Here is a 17,091-nt window from a genome sequence, read left to right as displayed (position 1 = left end):
TGAGCATGCATCGCATAAATATTTACATTAATATCATATAATATTATATTACGTTATTAGAACACTTCGTACTCGGTAAATGAAAAGGAAAAAAATAATAAGGAAAGGGTGGGATTTGAACCTACGATGTTTTGATCTTGACGAAAACAGTAAAAAAACGAAAGTGCTGTCATCTAACCAACTACTCCAGGAGATTGCTAACAGAAAGCTCAGTAAAACACTTTAATCTCAGTTGAAGCAACATTGTGCCGGAGTTTCGAACCATTTTTCGCCAAGAACCAAGGAAAAGACACACTTTGCAGAATCGTTTGGTGTTGTGCAAGGTATCTTTACTAAACATTTCGCATAAAATCATCATAAATTTGCCTTCTTGCATTCAAATGTGACCGCAATTCTTTCCAGGTGGATGAGAACCTGTTCAGTGTTTCACAATGCACATACATTTTCCTATTTTCAAATTCAGAACTAAGAATCTTGAAATATTTTCAACATTCGTATTTCTATTTAACATTTTTTTTTATCTACTCATATATTTTATTACTGCTTTAGGGTATCTTTACTTTATGGAATGTGAAAGAATGAAAAAAAATCACGAGCGTTTTCATTCAGGAAGAAGAAATGTAGGAAAGTTGGCTACTCTTAGTTGGCTCTGAAGCGCTATGCTGCCAAATTTACGAATTCCGGACTTTGACATTTTTCAGGGCGGTCAAATAAGATGTTGCGAAGTGTACTATGTGAGGTTGACTTTTGGGCACCTTACACCCCTCTGTGGCAGACTGACTGTGAGCCTTGCAGCTGTCTACGCTTTGGAGACTCCTCTGCATGCACAGTGTTACCAACTGATATTGACAGACACAATAAACAACACCCTGTATTTTGCAAAGCTCATACGATATTTGTACTTCAGAATAAACAAATTCAAACCCATGTTAGTGCTCAGTCAAGCCTACAGAATACTGGAGATTATGAAAAACTTACCTTAAGTCTTGTTTGGGAGCTTGGTACTCCAGCCAGCTGAGCTTCAAGCTGCTGTTTCTCTTCTTTCAATGTCAGCCGAGTGCTGGTGTCCAGAGGTTCAAAGCGCCATCCACCTTCTCCATCGAACTGCAGTACGTGAGTGTGGAACTTCCTGCAGAAGGTAAGAATAAATGGAATTAACATACTGACGTTCTTCTGCAAACACACACATGGATTACTTGTATGCTCATCACATAAGTTTCCAGAGGAAAATAATAAGAACAACGGCAAAACTATAGATGGAAAGTAAGATTCATGGCTTTCCTCAATCGTTATCATTCCTCAGGTTCACTTTGTCAAGAGCAGTAAGCTGTAGTGAGTTCAATTATATTGTGATATAATAAGAATACATAATAACTAGGTTATAAGTTTTGTAACCTAAATATCACCAAAATATGCAAATATGATCTACAATTATTCCATAAATATGCCCTAACAATAATATATTTTTCATTCAGTTATTTTATATCACTTTACTATCCTTTGCGTTAATCACAATGATGAGGATGACTGACAAACTGATGAAATGCACAATAGGACAAACACAGTGAAACTTCCATGTCTTATCCAGAGTTCAAATCTCGGACCTCCAGCTTCATTATACACTACAGTCCAGTTTAAACGAATTTCATGGGACCGATGGTGCTTCGGTTCAAAGAAAATTTGGTTAAGCTGGAATAAATGTTTTTTGATACACGTACAGTACGTACATTTTATTACGTACAGTATTTTGATATACAGTACATATGTATTTTAGCATGTATGCATAAACAAAAAGCTTCAATAATACGTAGTCATTTAACTCAAGAACATGAATTACAGTAACATTAATGCTCTGGTACAAAAAGCCGTATGACTAATCTTCGATAACTAACTGTTAGACCAAAACAAAGACAAAAGTGCTTTGTTGGTGCTCCCGCGTAAAAAACAGTCGCCCACAAGTAACGGCTCTTTTCAGCGATTTGGTTAACCCGAAAATTTGGTTAATCAGGATTCGGTTAAAAGGGACTGTAGTGTATGTTACACTGAGTAGCTCACCAGTATACAATTATAATAAATAAATTGTGTTTCTTTGTAGTTTATTTCACAATGTGAACTATTTTATGGAAGAGTAAGAAAACAGAGTAAAAAGTAAAAAAAAAAAATGAATACCATATGCTGTGATAATGTAGTAACAGGAGATACCTCCCCTACTTTCCCTCATAGGAAGGTGCCTGGCCAATGGTCATCTTAATTTTGACTGTTCTATACCAAAGTATCAACATTTAAATCTGACCTCTTTGCTTTGTAGTAGACCCTTCAAATGATAGCAGTTGCATTTCTATGATCTTGTGACATTTATTTATAAAAAAAAGTACAATTACAAGAATCATCTTTTAATCATGGGGTTCTAGGTTTGATCCTTGGCAAAAGGGCATTGCACAATTGTTTGGACCACGTTTAAAAATGTATATACAGTCATGATCAGCCCCCATAGCTAGATATTTTGGCACCCTAGGCAGGATTGTTGTTTACCCCCACGCCCGCACTGCATAGGTGGAAAAATCCTGGTTCTCCCCTGCCAGGGATTGAACCTAGGTCTCTTGCATGGTAGTTAAACGCCATACTGGTTACACTGAGTCACTTACCACAATGATGGTCGGTGAGTGATGGTCAGTAGTGTTATTCCAGCATCTTTGGTAGCTTGATATATCTTGCTTTCAACATCTATGCTGACAGCACTTGTGCATTCATCAAGAAGAGCAAACTTTGGTCTGTAAAGAAAAATACAAAGATTAATGTCCAAATGCTGCAAAGAAATACAAAAATTCCCTTTAGGATGAAATGAAAAGTACAAATAACGTACACACACTTACTCATACTGAGAAAAAAAATCCCATCTACTTGTAAGTGAAGAGCGTACAATCATGGACATTTGAGAGTCGTAACTACCTGTTGCAACCCATAAATGTTGATGACTACACACACCTCATTAATGACATATATTCACCCCATTAATTAATGTGCACTTTCCCCACTGCTCTTCATGATTATGCTGGCCCCCGTGGCAAAGTGGATAGCACATCACGCTACAATGCCAGGGGGTTCCGAGTTTGAATCCCAGCCTGGGCATGAATGTTTGTGAGTGTCCATTCATCAATTTCATCATATCATCACTCATTCCCATCTTTGCAAATTAGCCAAAAGTGGCACAAAAGCAAAGTAAAATAAAGCAAATCAATCAATCAATCTTTATAATTACAATGGTTGTAATTAACAGAGAGGTGGGGAAGAAGATAGCAGAAGAGAGAAAGACATTACCAGAGTTAAATCAATCTGATTGAAATCAATCTGCCTTGATATAAACCTAAAATCTCTATGCCCTACTTTTTAAAAAAGCAAATGTCTAAATATGGAACTTCTTTTGCACTGCAGTCAACTTGGAAACACTCATTTATTAAGGAGTTCAATGAACCATTTGGAATTGTATATCAGATTGGTAGAATATCGGTTACTGGTGTCGGTAAATTTTATATCGGTACTTTATCAGTACAAACAGAAAGTAAAATTAATTAACACTATTGAACAAAATATCCAGTACTTTCACTTTTATGCACATGCATTTACATTCAGAATTGAAGCAACCTGTATAATTCAAGAGAACAAAGAGTCTGCATTTCTCCTATCACTCATATCAACGGGCCCTTACTTGTGATAAAAGAGCCTAGCCATCCCCATTCTCTGCTTCTCGCCTCCCGACAGAACATCCTTCCAATCTGCCATGACATCCCAGCCACCTTCTCTTGTCACTATGTGTCGAAGGTTGACGATGTCCAGGAAATATTCCAGGTCAGTGTCTTGCAAGCCTTTCTTCTTCATGTCGGCAAGAGTGTCTGGATAAATTACTTGATCTCTGAGACTGCCCAGTGACATATATGGCCTATATAAAACAAAAGAGATGAAATAAAAAGTTTCCTGCAAAACAACAATAACAAAAGAATCTTACAAGAACTTCTATCAACAAATCTTTTCACGACAGTCTTTCAATGTTCGAAGTCTACCATGTGACTTATCGACACCAATGTTAACGCACTTTATGAGCATTAAAAGCTTAAGCTACCACAACTGCAGGCACAGTTGCAATGTTGGGCCTACTTTTGGGGAGCAGAATTTAACCTTAAGACTTAATTTTGGGGGAGGGAGGAAGGGACAGATTCGAAAAGTTTTCCATACCAGGATCCAGGATTATTTGTTAAATAACTTTTACATTTGTAAAATCACTAAGACTACTCTTCGTTTCTGAGGTCCCATGAGGTTAACAAAAGTTACCTAACTTGCAAAATGTTAATAAACCTAAAAATTTTGGTACCCCCTTGTCCCTACCAAGTTACACCTATGTTGCTAAGTGATTGCTAACTTGTCCGTAACGCTATGTGCTTGCATGGGAAAATGATGACTATGGAGATTTAAGCTTTGTGTGTTTCAACTATGTGTACAATGTCTTGGTTTAAGTAACAACTCAGTCATATTCAGTTATTTCATTTTATTATACTTGCGTTTTCATTGTTTTCAGATAATTCTTGTGATAAATACAACCAATATTTTGTTTGGAGTTCTGTTGGTTGTCCCAGCATTATAAAGTACAATATTTATTTATATTTGAGTCATTCATTAGTAACGAAATTTGATGTTTCAAATGTAATTCTAAAAGCTAATAATGCTATTTAGACACAATGAACACCTAACATAAAGTATTTGCATTTTTTTCTAAACAGGATTGGCAAGTACATTGAAAAACATTTCCAGCACCCTTCTATCAAGTTATTCATTAAGCTGGTAACAGTACATAAAAGGTTCAAGTTAGATTAGCTATTGGAAATAGATTTGAGAGGATTTCACAATGAAATTGCACATGACATGTAACATGTCAACTTTGAATGAACTAATCAACAGCAACATTTCACACATTAGTGGCATGATGCCTACATTTGCTTGTTGAAATACTCAAGTGAGAGACAACACATGCTGCTTTGGTGTGAAATTTGCCTAAAAATTAAGTAACAGTGTATTTGCCTCTATGTTTGATCAGAGATATTTACTACAAATCTGTTTTTAACATTATCATCTTTATTAGTCTCTTTTAGGGAATTTCACACCTAAGTGACAAGCAACAAATGCTTGATTTCATCAAATGCAGGTTTGTGCAGCCTGTCATGCCACTAAAGTGTGGCATGTTGTTCTTATATTGCTGTTAATTGGACCCTTCCCAAGTGGTGTGTGATACATGTTGCTTGTCACATCAGTGTGAAACATCTCTACAGCTATTTCCAATAGCCAATCTAATTTTATTTTATCTACTGTTACAAACTTAATGAATAAGTTCATACAATGGTGCAGGAAATGATGTTATTAAAGTATTTCATAGATTGCTTGTTTTGCATATACATCACGGTACATTCACACAAGTTCACAGTGTACCCTTTGACAATGGCATATTTTGAACATTTGATCTGGTTTACCACTACAATTAATTTATTATGTATATTTATTATAAATTATAATAATTATAATAAAAAGCCACAGTAGTTCAGTCGTTAGGGTGTCTGACTACCACGCTAGAGACTTGGGTTCGATCCCCGGTGGGTTCAAGCAGCTTCGGTGCCCACCCAGCGTCGTATAAAGTGGGTACCTGGAGGAAACTCTGGGTGGTAAAGGCAGCCAGGGGTGTGGTGCTGATCACACCACCCCCACCTTCGGCCGTGATCAAGAAAGTGTGGGGCCCTAACCTCACACCCCCTATATGCCTTCATGGCATGGTGCATAGCAAAGGGGAGCACTTTACTTTTTTTTATTTATTATAAATTAATTAGATATAAATAAAACACCAATAATGCAAGTCAAACAAAAACATAAGTCCAAACAACTTCACATTTTCTGGCAATGAAAAAAGTTCATTTACCAGTGGTAAATTAGGTAACATGGGAGAATACATTACTGTGCTTTGACAACCATTTTTTTAATGATAGTGACAGAGCAACTTGACACATTTGAAGTTTTCTGTGTGTGGGCAATGCAGCCATTACATAAGAGAAGTGTGCCCACTCCTGACTTAAAATAGATCACTCGAGGTATATTGCAACTTGTGCCGATTACTACCCTAATGGTGTCACAAGTTTCATTTTAAAATTTTTACTGACCTCTGTGGAATATAGAACATGCTACAGTTTGGAGGTTTCTGCAACTCTCCGCTGTAGACTGGCCAAAGCCCACTAAGAATTCGGAAGAGAGAGCTTTTCCCACAGCCATTTGGTCCAGTGATGAGCAGATGAGTTCCTGGGGTTACCTTCAGTGTCAACCGCGGCACTACTATATCACAATTAGGAGTCACAATGGGTACTTCGTATACAGAGATTGTTCCATCATCGGTTTCCTTAACAGTACCTGAAAAAGGAAGCAATATATATTGGCTGTACTCTTGAAACAGAACCAGGGTGGCTACAAACAACCAGAAATGAAATTCCCCGACTTTTCCAGGTTTTCCAGGACAAAATTTACATTTTTCCCTGACAATTACAAACTAAACTAAATTGATGTTTTTCCAAATGGAAATAATAAACTCATACAGATCCAGGTATGGATTTGTTAAGGCGAGGAGGGACAATTACGCACTAGTTGTGCATTTATTTCAATATCATCGGATTGGGCACCGTTATTTAAGAAAGGGTTGTAGTATGCAAGAGAGTATGAATTTCTCTCCATGTTGCAAGTGGAAACTGTTTTTCAAGTTGATTAGTAAGCTAGACACGATGTTTGAAAAATATGATTAATAAGTATTTACAGAATCCCATGTATTCCTTATGGGAAATCAACTTCAAGTTACGGCTAATCAAATGGGAGTTTCGACTTTTCCTACTATACTATGACATAGATCAACGTGTCCCATAAGCCTAGCCTTGCCTCCTACGGCCATCCTGGCAGTGTTGCCAAACCTGATGTGCAGGTTTTTCACTATTAATAGAGCTAAAGATGACTTTCAAGGAGCTAGATTAACGAAGGCTACATAAAGTGCTTCCTAGGGTAATTTTAGGTGTTGGGGGGGGGGGAGCGTTGCTATTAACATTAGCTTTAAAGTAATGGCAATTTATTCTTAGTTTTCACCGCCTAGATTTGGCGGCATCACCAATCTCAATAATCTACTGATGCTCATATGAAATCGAAAATAAAGGATTCCCAGATAACAACATTGTCATCTTCATCTTAGCCACGGCGATATATAAAAGTAGCTGGGAGGTAAGAGGGGTGACGCAGCCAATATAACAATATCAAGTTTTGTACAAAATGTACACTTATGGCAAAAGTTGGTCTTTGTAGGCCGCAGTCAGTGGTGGAATCATAGTGGGGCAGGGGACACAGTTCACAGCCAAACTAGTGCATCTGGCTCCAAAAGAGCGAAGTTGGCAACAGTGATCGGCAGCTGCCGCAGTGAGAAAGACCTAGGGGAAATTGTCTCTCTCCCCCTTAAGTACCAATATTGTCTTCTATGAAATTGACTTAATTTCTCTATTCTCTATGATTTGAATTCAAACTGCAAAATAGTGAATTTCGAAAATTATTACAATTCACAAGCTAGGGAAGGATTACAGAATTTTATCATATGCAGTAAGTTTAAAATAAAATACTTGATTATTTTTAAAGTTACGACTAAATGACATTAGAGTGAAGTGATTGATTAAGAAATACATTTTGTAATTTATCAGTCTCTTTATCCATTCTCGGTATTGTATGTTGATATTTCCACTGAGGTTTGGAACCTCACCATGAGTGCGGACTCATTTTTCGATGCATAAACCTACTTCTCTTTTCTCTGCAAAACAAACAACTGGGATTTCTGCTTCAGTACAGTATATCCAAGTGAAGTACTGTGAAACTGACAACATGCAGTTATACCATTATTGCTGATGAAAAGGGTATGTAGGTATTATAAATTTAACGCAAGGAATTTATAGAATTGCATTGTATAGGTGCCTGATTTAGCTAACCAAACATTAAAACAGGAACACTCTGTTAATAACAGCTTCTGAAAGTTAATATACGAGGGGCATCCTGAACAAAGCTCCAATGGTGCCTGTATGCAGGACTACTGGCCAGAGAGTGTCACACACATGCGGGCAGGAAGAAGTGGATTGTAGTTTACGGTTATTACAAGCATAAGGAAACAGTTTTTCGTTGTGACGTTTCAGAACACACGCTCCCTTCATCAGACATTTATTTTTATTTTGACTAACGATACAGTTATAACAATGGTTAACAATGGAAACCACAGGAATATATAATATAAGTTGTTCATGTTCAAAGGACTATGTAGGACAAACAGAAGGAAAATGGCAATAAGATGGCATGAACACGATTTGGACATTATAAATCTAAACCCAAGAACAGGTTTGTCAGCTCACATCATCGAAGAGAAGCATTTGAGTAAAAAGAGAAGGGTTTTAAAAAGATTGACGGGAAACATAGAGTTGAATGTCTGGGAAGCTTCGTTTATTGCAGAAGAACACTGGAATAAATTAAATAATGAAAATGGTAACATAGATCCAGTATGGATTTTTCTATTTCACAAATGGAGTAAGCCACCATTGTTTGTGAATGTCCATTCATCAATTTCATCACTCATCCCCATCTTCGCAAATTAGCCAAGAGGCACAAAATGCGAAGTAAAATAAACTAATCAATCAATCAAAAGTGGCAGAGATGCGAAGTAAAATAAACCAAATCAATCAATCAATGGTTTCAGCTCAGCCATCAAATAAACTTTACCAAGCATGATCATTTAATTAAGAGATTATGCACAAAGATATAACTGGAAATGGGAACTTCTAAGATTTCATATTGAATTTCAATTAGGGCTGAGCCGATACCACTTTGAACCGATACCGGTTCCAATACTCTTACCGATTCCCACCGATACCAGTACTTGAAAATTACAAAAATTAACATTTGTTCCAATACTGACCAATATTGGTGTGTAAATATTCTTCTTCAATTACGTGCATGAATTTACCAAGAAAGTTGCTTTAAAATATTCAAGAATTACATCACAATATTAAAATAGATGTTATGTAGTCCATAAATATAATTTTTCGTGCAAAATAACAAGAGCAAAATAACAAGAAAGTTTGAATTTTCTATGATTTTCAGGATAATTAGACTCCGCGAAAATGTCATGCGGCAATCTTACGAACCCCGTAAAAAGCCGACATGCCGGAAAAGTATCGGCTGGTATCGGTATACGAATTCTAACCGATACTTTCCAATACCGATACCACTGGTATCGGCCGATGCTGATATACCGATACCACTGGTATTGGCTGATACCGATACATCAGCATCGGTATTGGCTCAGCCCTAGTTTCAATATGTATCAGTGATTTCGGATTTGTTTTCAACATGAAACAAAGTCAAGAATGATAACCATCATCTCTGTATTAAATGGCGCTGGCTTGAAAAATTTGGGAAGGAGGAAGACTGACAAAATATACCGGGTGGTTCATTTATAATGATAGTATGGAATATCGCATGCAGAATGCATCCAATCAAAAAATTGCACAGAATAAAAGTTTGATACTATTGAGGGGGTAAGTCAATGGTGCAAAAATTTTGTCGACGCCACCTGCCCCTTAGGGTGTTCAAATGGAACACCCCCGTTTATTTTACATATTTGGATTCCGTGTTGAAAGAGAAGAATTTTTTGTTTGAAAAATTTTGTAAAAAAATTGCAAACTTCGAACATTTATAAACATTTGGTAGTTTCAGATTCATTTTGTTCCCTTTATGTAATAACGGTTTTGGTTTCCATTGAGGACATTGCATAAACGAATTTTATTCAAAAATGTGTGCAAAGAATTCGGCAAAAGAAAATTGTTTGCAATTTATGTTTTTGTGTAACAATAAATAATATTAATTTGTTCCAACTCTTTGGTCTCAAGGAACAATTTCTTATGAACAACACTTCTCACTACTCCATTCAGGCTCGAGCCATTTTGGACACAAAGTTTCCTGGTCGATGGATAGGACGTGGAGGACCCGTTTCTTGGCCAGCTCGTTCACCCGATCTCACGTCGCCTGATTTCTGCTTTTAGGGACTACTTAAAGAAAAGTGCTACCACGACGTTCCAACAACGCCAGAAAACATGAGGCAACGAATTATTGATTCTTATGCCTCTATCACTCCTGACATTTTGGGACGAACAGTGTGGAGCTTCAGACAGTGTGTTTTGAAAAGCATTGAAGAGAATGGTCATCATCTTGAACATTTGCTCCTTTAAACATTCGTTTGTGTACCTCAAATGATAACTAATTTGTAGTAACATACTTAATTTTGTTGTTCATATGAAATTGTTCCTTGAAACCAAAGAGTTCGAACAAATTAATATTATTTATTGTTACACAAAAACATAAATTGCAAACAATTTTCTTTTGCAAAATTCTTTGCAAACATTTTTTGAATAAAATTCGTTTATGCAATGTTCTCAACGGAAACCAAAACCGTTATTATATAAAGGGAACAAAATGAATCTGAAACTACCAAATGTTTATAAATGTTCGAAGTTTGCAATTTTTTACAAAATTTTTCAAACAAAAAATTCTTCTCTTTCAACACGGAATCCAAATACGTAAAACAAATGGGGGTGTTCCATTTGAAATTTCAAATTTACCCTAAGGGGTGGGTGGTGGCGACAAATTTTTTGCGGCATTGACTTACCCCCTCAATAGTATTAAACTTTTATTCTGTGCAATTTTTTGATTGGATGCATTCTGCATGCGATATTCCATACAATCATTATAAATGGACCACCCGGTATGAGTGAGTATGCAACTTCATAACAAAATAACAGTTAAGAAACAATAAATTACACGAACTATCAACATAACTTCACTGAAAGAAATGGGATGAGTTGAGTGTTAATGTACTGAACACATGAGGTTAACCAGGATACTTTTCTGTACTCATTGAGTTTTTCACTTCATAAGAGGCTAAAATTTTCAAAATAGAGATCACAAAAACTTCATGCGCCATGACATGAAAATGCACAGGGAAAGTTTAATAGCAGTATTTATCCATTTGCCATTCTTAAACTATGAAGAGAGATCTAAGCACATTGCAGATAAAAATACACAAATTGTCATGAGCATTGAAAAGCTGAATCAGATTTTAGGTAACGTTAATGGTCTCAAGTTTGGCTCATTCTTTGGTAAATTTGATGCAAACTAATTGTATCACTCAGGGAGATTTCAGACCAAAGACATGACAAGCTGCATGTGTTACTTTTGCTTGGACTGGGCTGTTTTCTCACGGTGTTACCTTGGTCTATTGGTTACATATGCACAGTAAGAGCTTTTTTACACACTGGAGGTAAAGTGCCGATTGTGGTATGTGAAATTTATAGTCATTGGTCTCTGCTCTTTAGTTGGTTTCAATTAGTTAGTGGCTATTAAAAGTTGTATTGAAACTTTACATTATTTGAATGAAATAAACCATTGATTCCCTGCAGTTGCTGCAAATGGTATATACTATATTGGAAAATAATACAATTTTGTTAGAACGTACAAGTGTTTGTAATGGTATTAAGAGTGTGCAGCATACAAGGCATCCAACAATTTTTTATTTTTTTTCGTGAAAATGCTGGACCGGTACAAAAATTCGAAATATGTAAATGGAAGATGACACATTTTTGGAACTGAACAATGTACGAACATTGCAGGTCATGTGTACCAGGGGTTGGTAGGAAAGTGTCAAAAAAATCCTTGGAGAAATTATCGTTCTACATGTGTGTACCAGTCACAAGGCTACATTACCAGTACAAAAACAAAACAAACAATAAAGAGTAACAACTACAGTACGTGTTGTGAACGCTCTGGGAAATTACTTTGGCGGTTTATAAGGTGCTTTGTGTGCACCTTTCACATGAACTTGGGATACTGGTGGAAAGATCAAAGAAGATTGGTTGTTAGGATACTAGCATGGTGTGAGATCAGTAGCGTACGCAGGATTTCATCAAGGGGGGTGTTATTTCGAAAACTTTCTACAAATTCACATTACCATTGTTTTATTATACTTTAATTAATAATAATAATAAATTAATTAATAATTCTTATAATTAATTAATTAGTTTAATTACTACTAATAATTACTACTAATGCAGCTACTATTTATGAAAGAAATAGAACAAAATTACATTTCTTTTGTTTCTTTGTTACAAAATAATTCTCTAGTCAACGGTTATTTGTATATGATAAGTGAGACATTTTAAGTGTGAAGAAAATCCATAAAAACAAGCAAATATATTAAATTTATTGAAATAATCGAAATATGAAACTCATTCAAGGAGCCACTCTGGTCTAGTCTGACAACTTCGTGGGATATCCGGGTTCGATTCCCGGAATTGGTTGGAATTTATCCATCCTTGTCTCCGCACCCAGCCTCATAGCAATGGGTACCTGAGAGAAAAACCCTGGGGGATGAAGGCTGCCGGAGCATGGTGCTGATCACATCACCTGCAAAATAGTTCGAGATCGAGAATCTTTGGGGCCCACCACACCACTACGTGTGCCTTCATGGCACAGTGCTATATGCACGGGGGAATTTACATTATCTTTACATATGGAACTCGCCCAGGATGATGAAGCACGAGAATACATGTTGCTAAATTCCACTGAGTCTATGTTTTCGTTGAAAAGTAAGTTTATAGACATTCCAACACATTTATCACTTCTAGGTGATTCACAAAGCACTTCTTCAACATTATTTAATGATGTGGATATAGACTCAGCATCACTTGAGAGTTCACAAGGGGATGTGAAATCAGTACCGGGAAGAACGTTTACAATAAGGACGAAGCAAGGAATTTTCACAATTCTCGCGAAAGTCACTGCGCGAGTTTTTGCAAAAAAAATTGCAAAATTGAACTTTGCGGCCGCTTAGATTGTGTTTGGAATGTTGTGCTTTTCTTCATGCTGCATGGAAATAATAATTCAAATTATTATTATTATTATTATTACTGTCGCAGATCTTTGACTGTGACAAATTAGCCATTTTTAATTTTTTTACAGCATTTTCCATAATATTTCAAAAGCTCAAGGGGGGGGGGGGGGGTTAAACCCGGTAACCCCCCCCTTGCGTACGCCACTGTGTGAGATAGTGATATTTCATCAAACAACATATGAGACAATACTCACAAATTAAAGAGAACATATAATTTTAACTATTCTTGATGAAGACCTTGTTTAGCAACGCTGCAAAACATGTTAAATTCAAGATTAACTTTACTACACTAAGGCATATAAACTTTATCACAATAGCTTGCTGCTGTCCCATTATAGTTTCACTTATTTTGATGTTTAAATGAATTTAATGACTCAAATTTGAAACTGTAAATTTTCAATGACAAAATGTAGGATTCCTTTAAACGATTCAATTTCACTCCTTGATGAAAAATAGATTTTAAATATTATTTCCAAGTTCATCAGTAACACTGCATATTATATATACATATCCTGAATGTGCATTTAAATGCATATGATGATGACACATACCTTTTATAACAGGCTGCCCATCTTTAAATTCCAGACTAATTTTCTCCCCACTCTTCTTCTGTTTGTTAGTGGTTGCAATGGTGGTTCTTCTGTATTTTCCAATGCTGGCCTCCTCAAAGACATCCAACATCTCTCCTACCCGTGCAGTATAACCAGCCAGTTCTACAACTTCCTACAAATGTAATTATTCCATTAATAACTACCTAATAATGTTCTTTATATTGTTTGCTAAAGAATGAAATCAAAATATTCTGTGCAAAAATATGAACACATGCAATCTAGTATCAAACAGACAATAGTGGAACAGGCAACTTCAGTATTGAAATACGTATTTCACATAAAATATACAGCATGTAAACATAGTATTTTACATTTTCAATATCAAGGATGGACTGTCACATATTAACCTTTACTCGGCCATGTGACCCATAGAAAATATAGGTGTAGTTGCCAATGGGTCACTTGGGAACCCATCGTGCTGATTAAAAGGTGCATGTGCTTTTAGCACCTTCATACTTGTATGTGAGGTTGTAAATGCTGACAGATGTTCAGATAAAACTTTGAAATGTCAGGAGGAAGAAACCCAACCCACCCAGGATCCCCCTCCCCGACTCCAAAGTTGTGTATGGAAGCTAGCAAGAATTTTAAATTTGTACACTTATTTGACAAAAAATGTTATAACTCATAGACTATTTGACCAATCTACGTCGGGTAACTTTTGTGTTGCAACTAAGACATCAGGGCATGCAACCGTGCAGGAATCAAAATGCCAAAGACAATAAGAGGGGTTGGGTGGGTCGCGGCGCCCAACTTTCAATGAAAAAAATCATACAAATGGGGAGTTTGCCCCTCTTTCCCCGCTATTTTGAAAAGGAGAGGTAAACTTTAGCCTTATTTTCAAAGAATGGTAATTTCTCAACCGAATGAAAATCATTCATTTTTCTGGGTGCATTATATTATCGAATGTAAAAAACTCCCCATTTTTATGATTTTTTCATTGAAAGTTGGGGGCCGTGGCCCACTTAACCCCTCTTATTGGCTTTGGCATTTTGATTCCTGCACGGTTGCATACCCTGATGTTCTAGCTGCAAAACAAAAGTTACCCGAAGTAGATTGCTCAAATAGTCTCAGAGATATGTTTTTCTGAAATAAGTGTAAAATTTAAAAATCGCACGCAAAGGCGGCGGCCATAGAGAGGTTACTTTCGAAAACCCGCTCAGCAGTCTAAAGGTTAAGAGTAAACAGAAAACAAATATTTGATACAACTGAAAAGCTTTGTAAAGAAAAAATACCATACAAGTAAAACTATAGATAATATTATAAATTTTGTTGACACAAGGTGTAACTTTACTTAGAATCACTATATCCTGCAATCCGTTATAATGAAACATCGTCATGGCCCTCTCATTTTGTTCAAGATACTTTTGCCAACAATGATGGTCAGTACAAAAAAAATGTTATCTTTGGAACATGGTCAAAAAACCATGTAATGTATGCAACCACATGCAACAAAGTCCAATTGCAGTAACATGCTTACTTTGTAGGGGTCCATTAAATATATTTACGTGAGAACTTGCTTACACATTCCAATATGGGGAATATGTTGATCTTGTTAGGGGGAAAGTTTCTTTTATTAATGTTCACAAGAAGTCTGAAACTTAAGTCCACTTTATGCACAGATAGGCTAATTGGGACTAGACCTACAGTTTAAAGTGGAATCCAAACCATTATCTGCCTCCACTGGGAACTGAACCTGGAACCCCTTAACAGAGTTGCCACACATTCGTGCCTTAGTGCCACAAATCACTGCAGGAAATGGTAGGAATAATTTGTATAGAATCAAAGGAAATAAGCCTCTGACAGACTCCATGGGGTGCCCTCCTAACAAGAACTGCTAACATCTGTGTCTACACTGGTGGACATATATCACTTCACACTTAAGACAACACTGGGAGGAAGACAACATTAGTTTCTTAATGTCCAGAACTGTATGTGTGGGAACCAGACATGCCCCAATCAGGCACTTGTCTCAAGTCTCCCCTCAGATACTACTTGATTGTTTACTCATGAATTAATGTGAACAATTTTATTGGCTAAAGAATTTCCAACCATTTAAGAGCCAAATCTGATTAGGATTTTTTCAGTTATTCATGTACAGTCATGAACACTTCTAGGTTGTAACTAACCAATTCACTTGCAATGAGTTTGTTGCAACCCAAAAGTGTCTGTGACTGTACAAACTAGTTGGACAGAAGTCTTCAAACTAATCTACCTACACAACAGTGCATTTGCAAACACAGTGAAGTTAACATATGCAATTTACTCTAATCACCAGTGCTTGAAGTGGAAATTGTAAAGTAGAGGGATGTTTGCTTGAGCCTTGGGACCAGCTGGAAGTGAAGCTTTTCACAATTAATATACAAGATAACATCAAGACTTTTACATCTTCACTCACCTTGTATGATGACATAAGTCTCTCCGCCGCATCAGCACCAGATACCAACAAGTTTCTAGTTGTGGTAAAATACTGTGTTCTTTCACTAACTCCACCATCAGGGGATCCACTGGACTCTGAAAAAAAAAAATCTCTCATCAATTTAAGATGTTAATTTCATGCATGGTGAAAGAAATGACACATTCGTAATTGATTAATATTTTTCCCTTTATTGATCTCTTGCGTAAATAAATTATTTTTTCATCACGTTCATAGCTTGTTGAAAGGTGCCAAAACACTGAATAAACTGCACCATGTAATGGAAGCACATACGAGGTGTGGAAGTAGGGCCCCCACCCATTCTTGATTTCAGGAATAGTGGAGGTGATGTGATCAACACCATACTCCAGCCACCTTTAACCCCTTTTCCCATTTTATTTTCTTATGGATGCATTAAAAGTAAGTTACAGAGCACATTGAAGGAGACATGAGGTGGATTTTTTAAAATATCATAAATTTATTGGAAATTCATCCCATTCTTTACTACATTGAGTTGCGACTTTCTTCCTGGTACAGGGAAAGTGGCAGTTGTTGCTTTCAGTGGTTGGATATATTGTACAGTGGCACAAACCTTGACAGCTAAATGTATTATAACAGTATTTTTTTTTCATCGGATGGTTGTCTCAATCTTTGCTCCCAGGTTGGTTGCCCCAAATCCATGAAATTGCAAACGAGGTGAACTTGTAATAAATTTCATACTTTTTCAAGGTTCCCCAAGAAGCTTCATTTCGACATATACAGTACATGGGAGGTATGTAATGTAATAGTTTCAAAAACTACCATCATGAAAACAAATTGGGCAAATATATGTGGTGCTCCAGTAGGGGTTGGGGGGGGGGGAGTAAATTAACATTTCAGTTAGTAAAGGGGTCAAGTGAGACTAGTTTGATAGTTCTCTTAAGCTCGAACAACTTAATTATTTTGGCTTGATCAGTGGTTTTGAAACTGGTACCCCAAAATTATGAAAACTCCAAAATTCTGTTATCCATCATGAAAATGCATAGCAT

The 17,091-nt window shown here is 36.5% G+C and overlaps 1 protein-coding gene across 1 annotated transcript in view; it reads right to left on the bottom strand.

Moving 5' to 3' along the window:
• The window catches only part of Abcd1 (ATP binding cassette subfamily D), a 95,142-nt gene that overhangs the window by 11,427 nt on the left and 66,624 nt on the right, over window positions 1-17,091 (bottom strand). The window contains exons 4-9 of the mRNA XM_083138202.1: window positions 16,046-16,161; window positions 13,591-13,762; window positions 6,195-6,438; window positions 3,707-3,937; window positions 2,646-2,771; window positions 979-1,129 (exon numbers count right to left, since the gene is read on the bottom strand). Coding sequence (XP_082994328.1) covers window positions 979-1,129; window positions 2,646-2,771; window positions 3,707-3,937; window positions 6,195-6,438; window positions 13,591-13,762; window positions 16,046-16,161 — 1,040 coding nt within the window. The remainder of the gene's footprint in view (window positions 1-978; window positions 1,130-2,645; window positions 2,772-3,706; window positions 3,938-6,194; window positions 6,439-13,590; window positions 13,763-16,045; window positions 16,162-17,091) is intronic.

This window comes from Lepisma saccharinum, chromosome 16 (genome assembly GCF_977018435.1).
Source record: "Lepisma saccharinum chromosome 16, izLepSacc3.1, whole genome shotgun sequence".
NCBI classification, from domain to species: Eukaryota; Metazoa; Arthropoda; class Insecta; order Zygentoma; family Lepismatidae; genus Lepisma; species Lepisma saccharinum.
The sequence above is the reverse complement of the archived record's forward strand: the minus strand, read 5'-3'. Positions and strand labels throughout refer to the sequence as shown.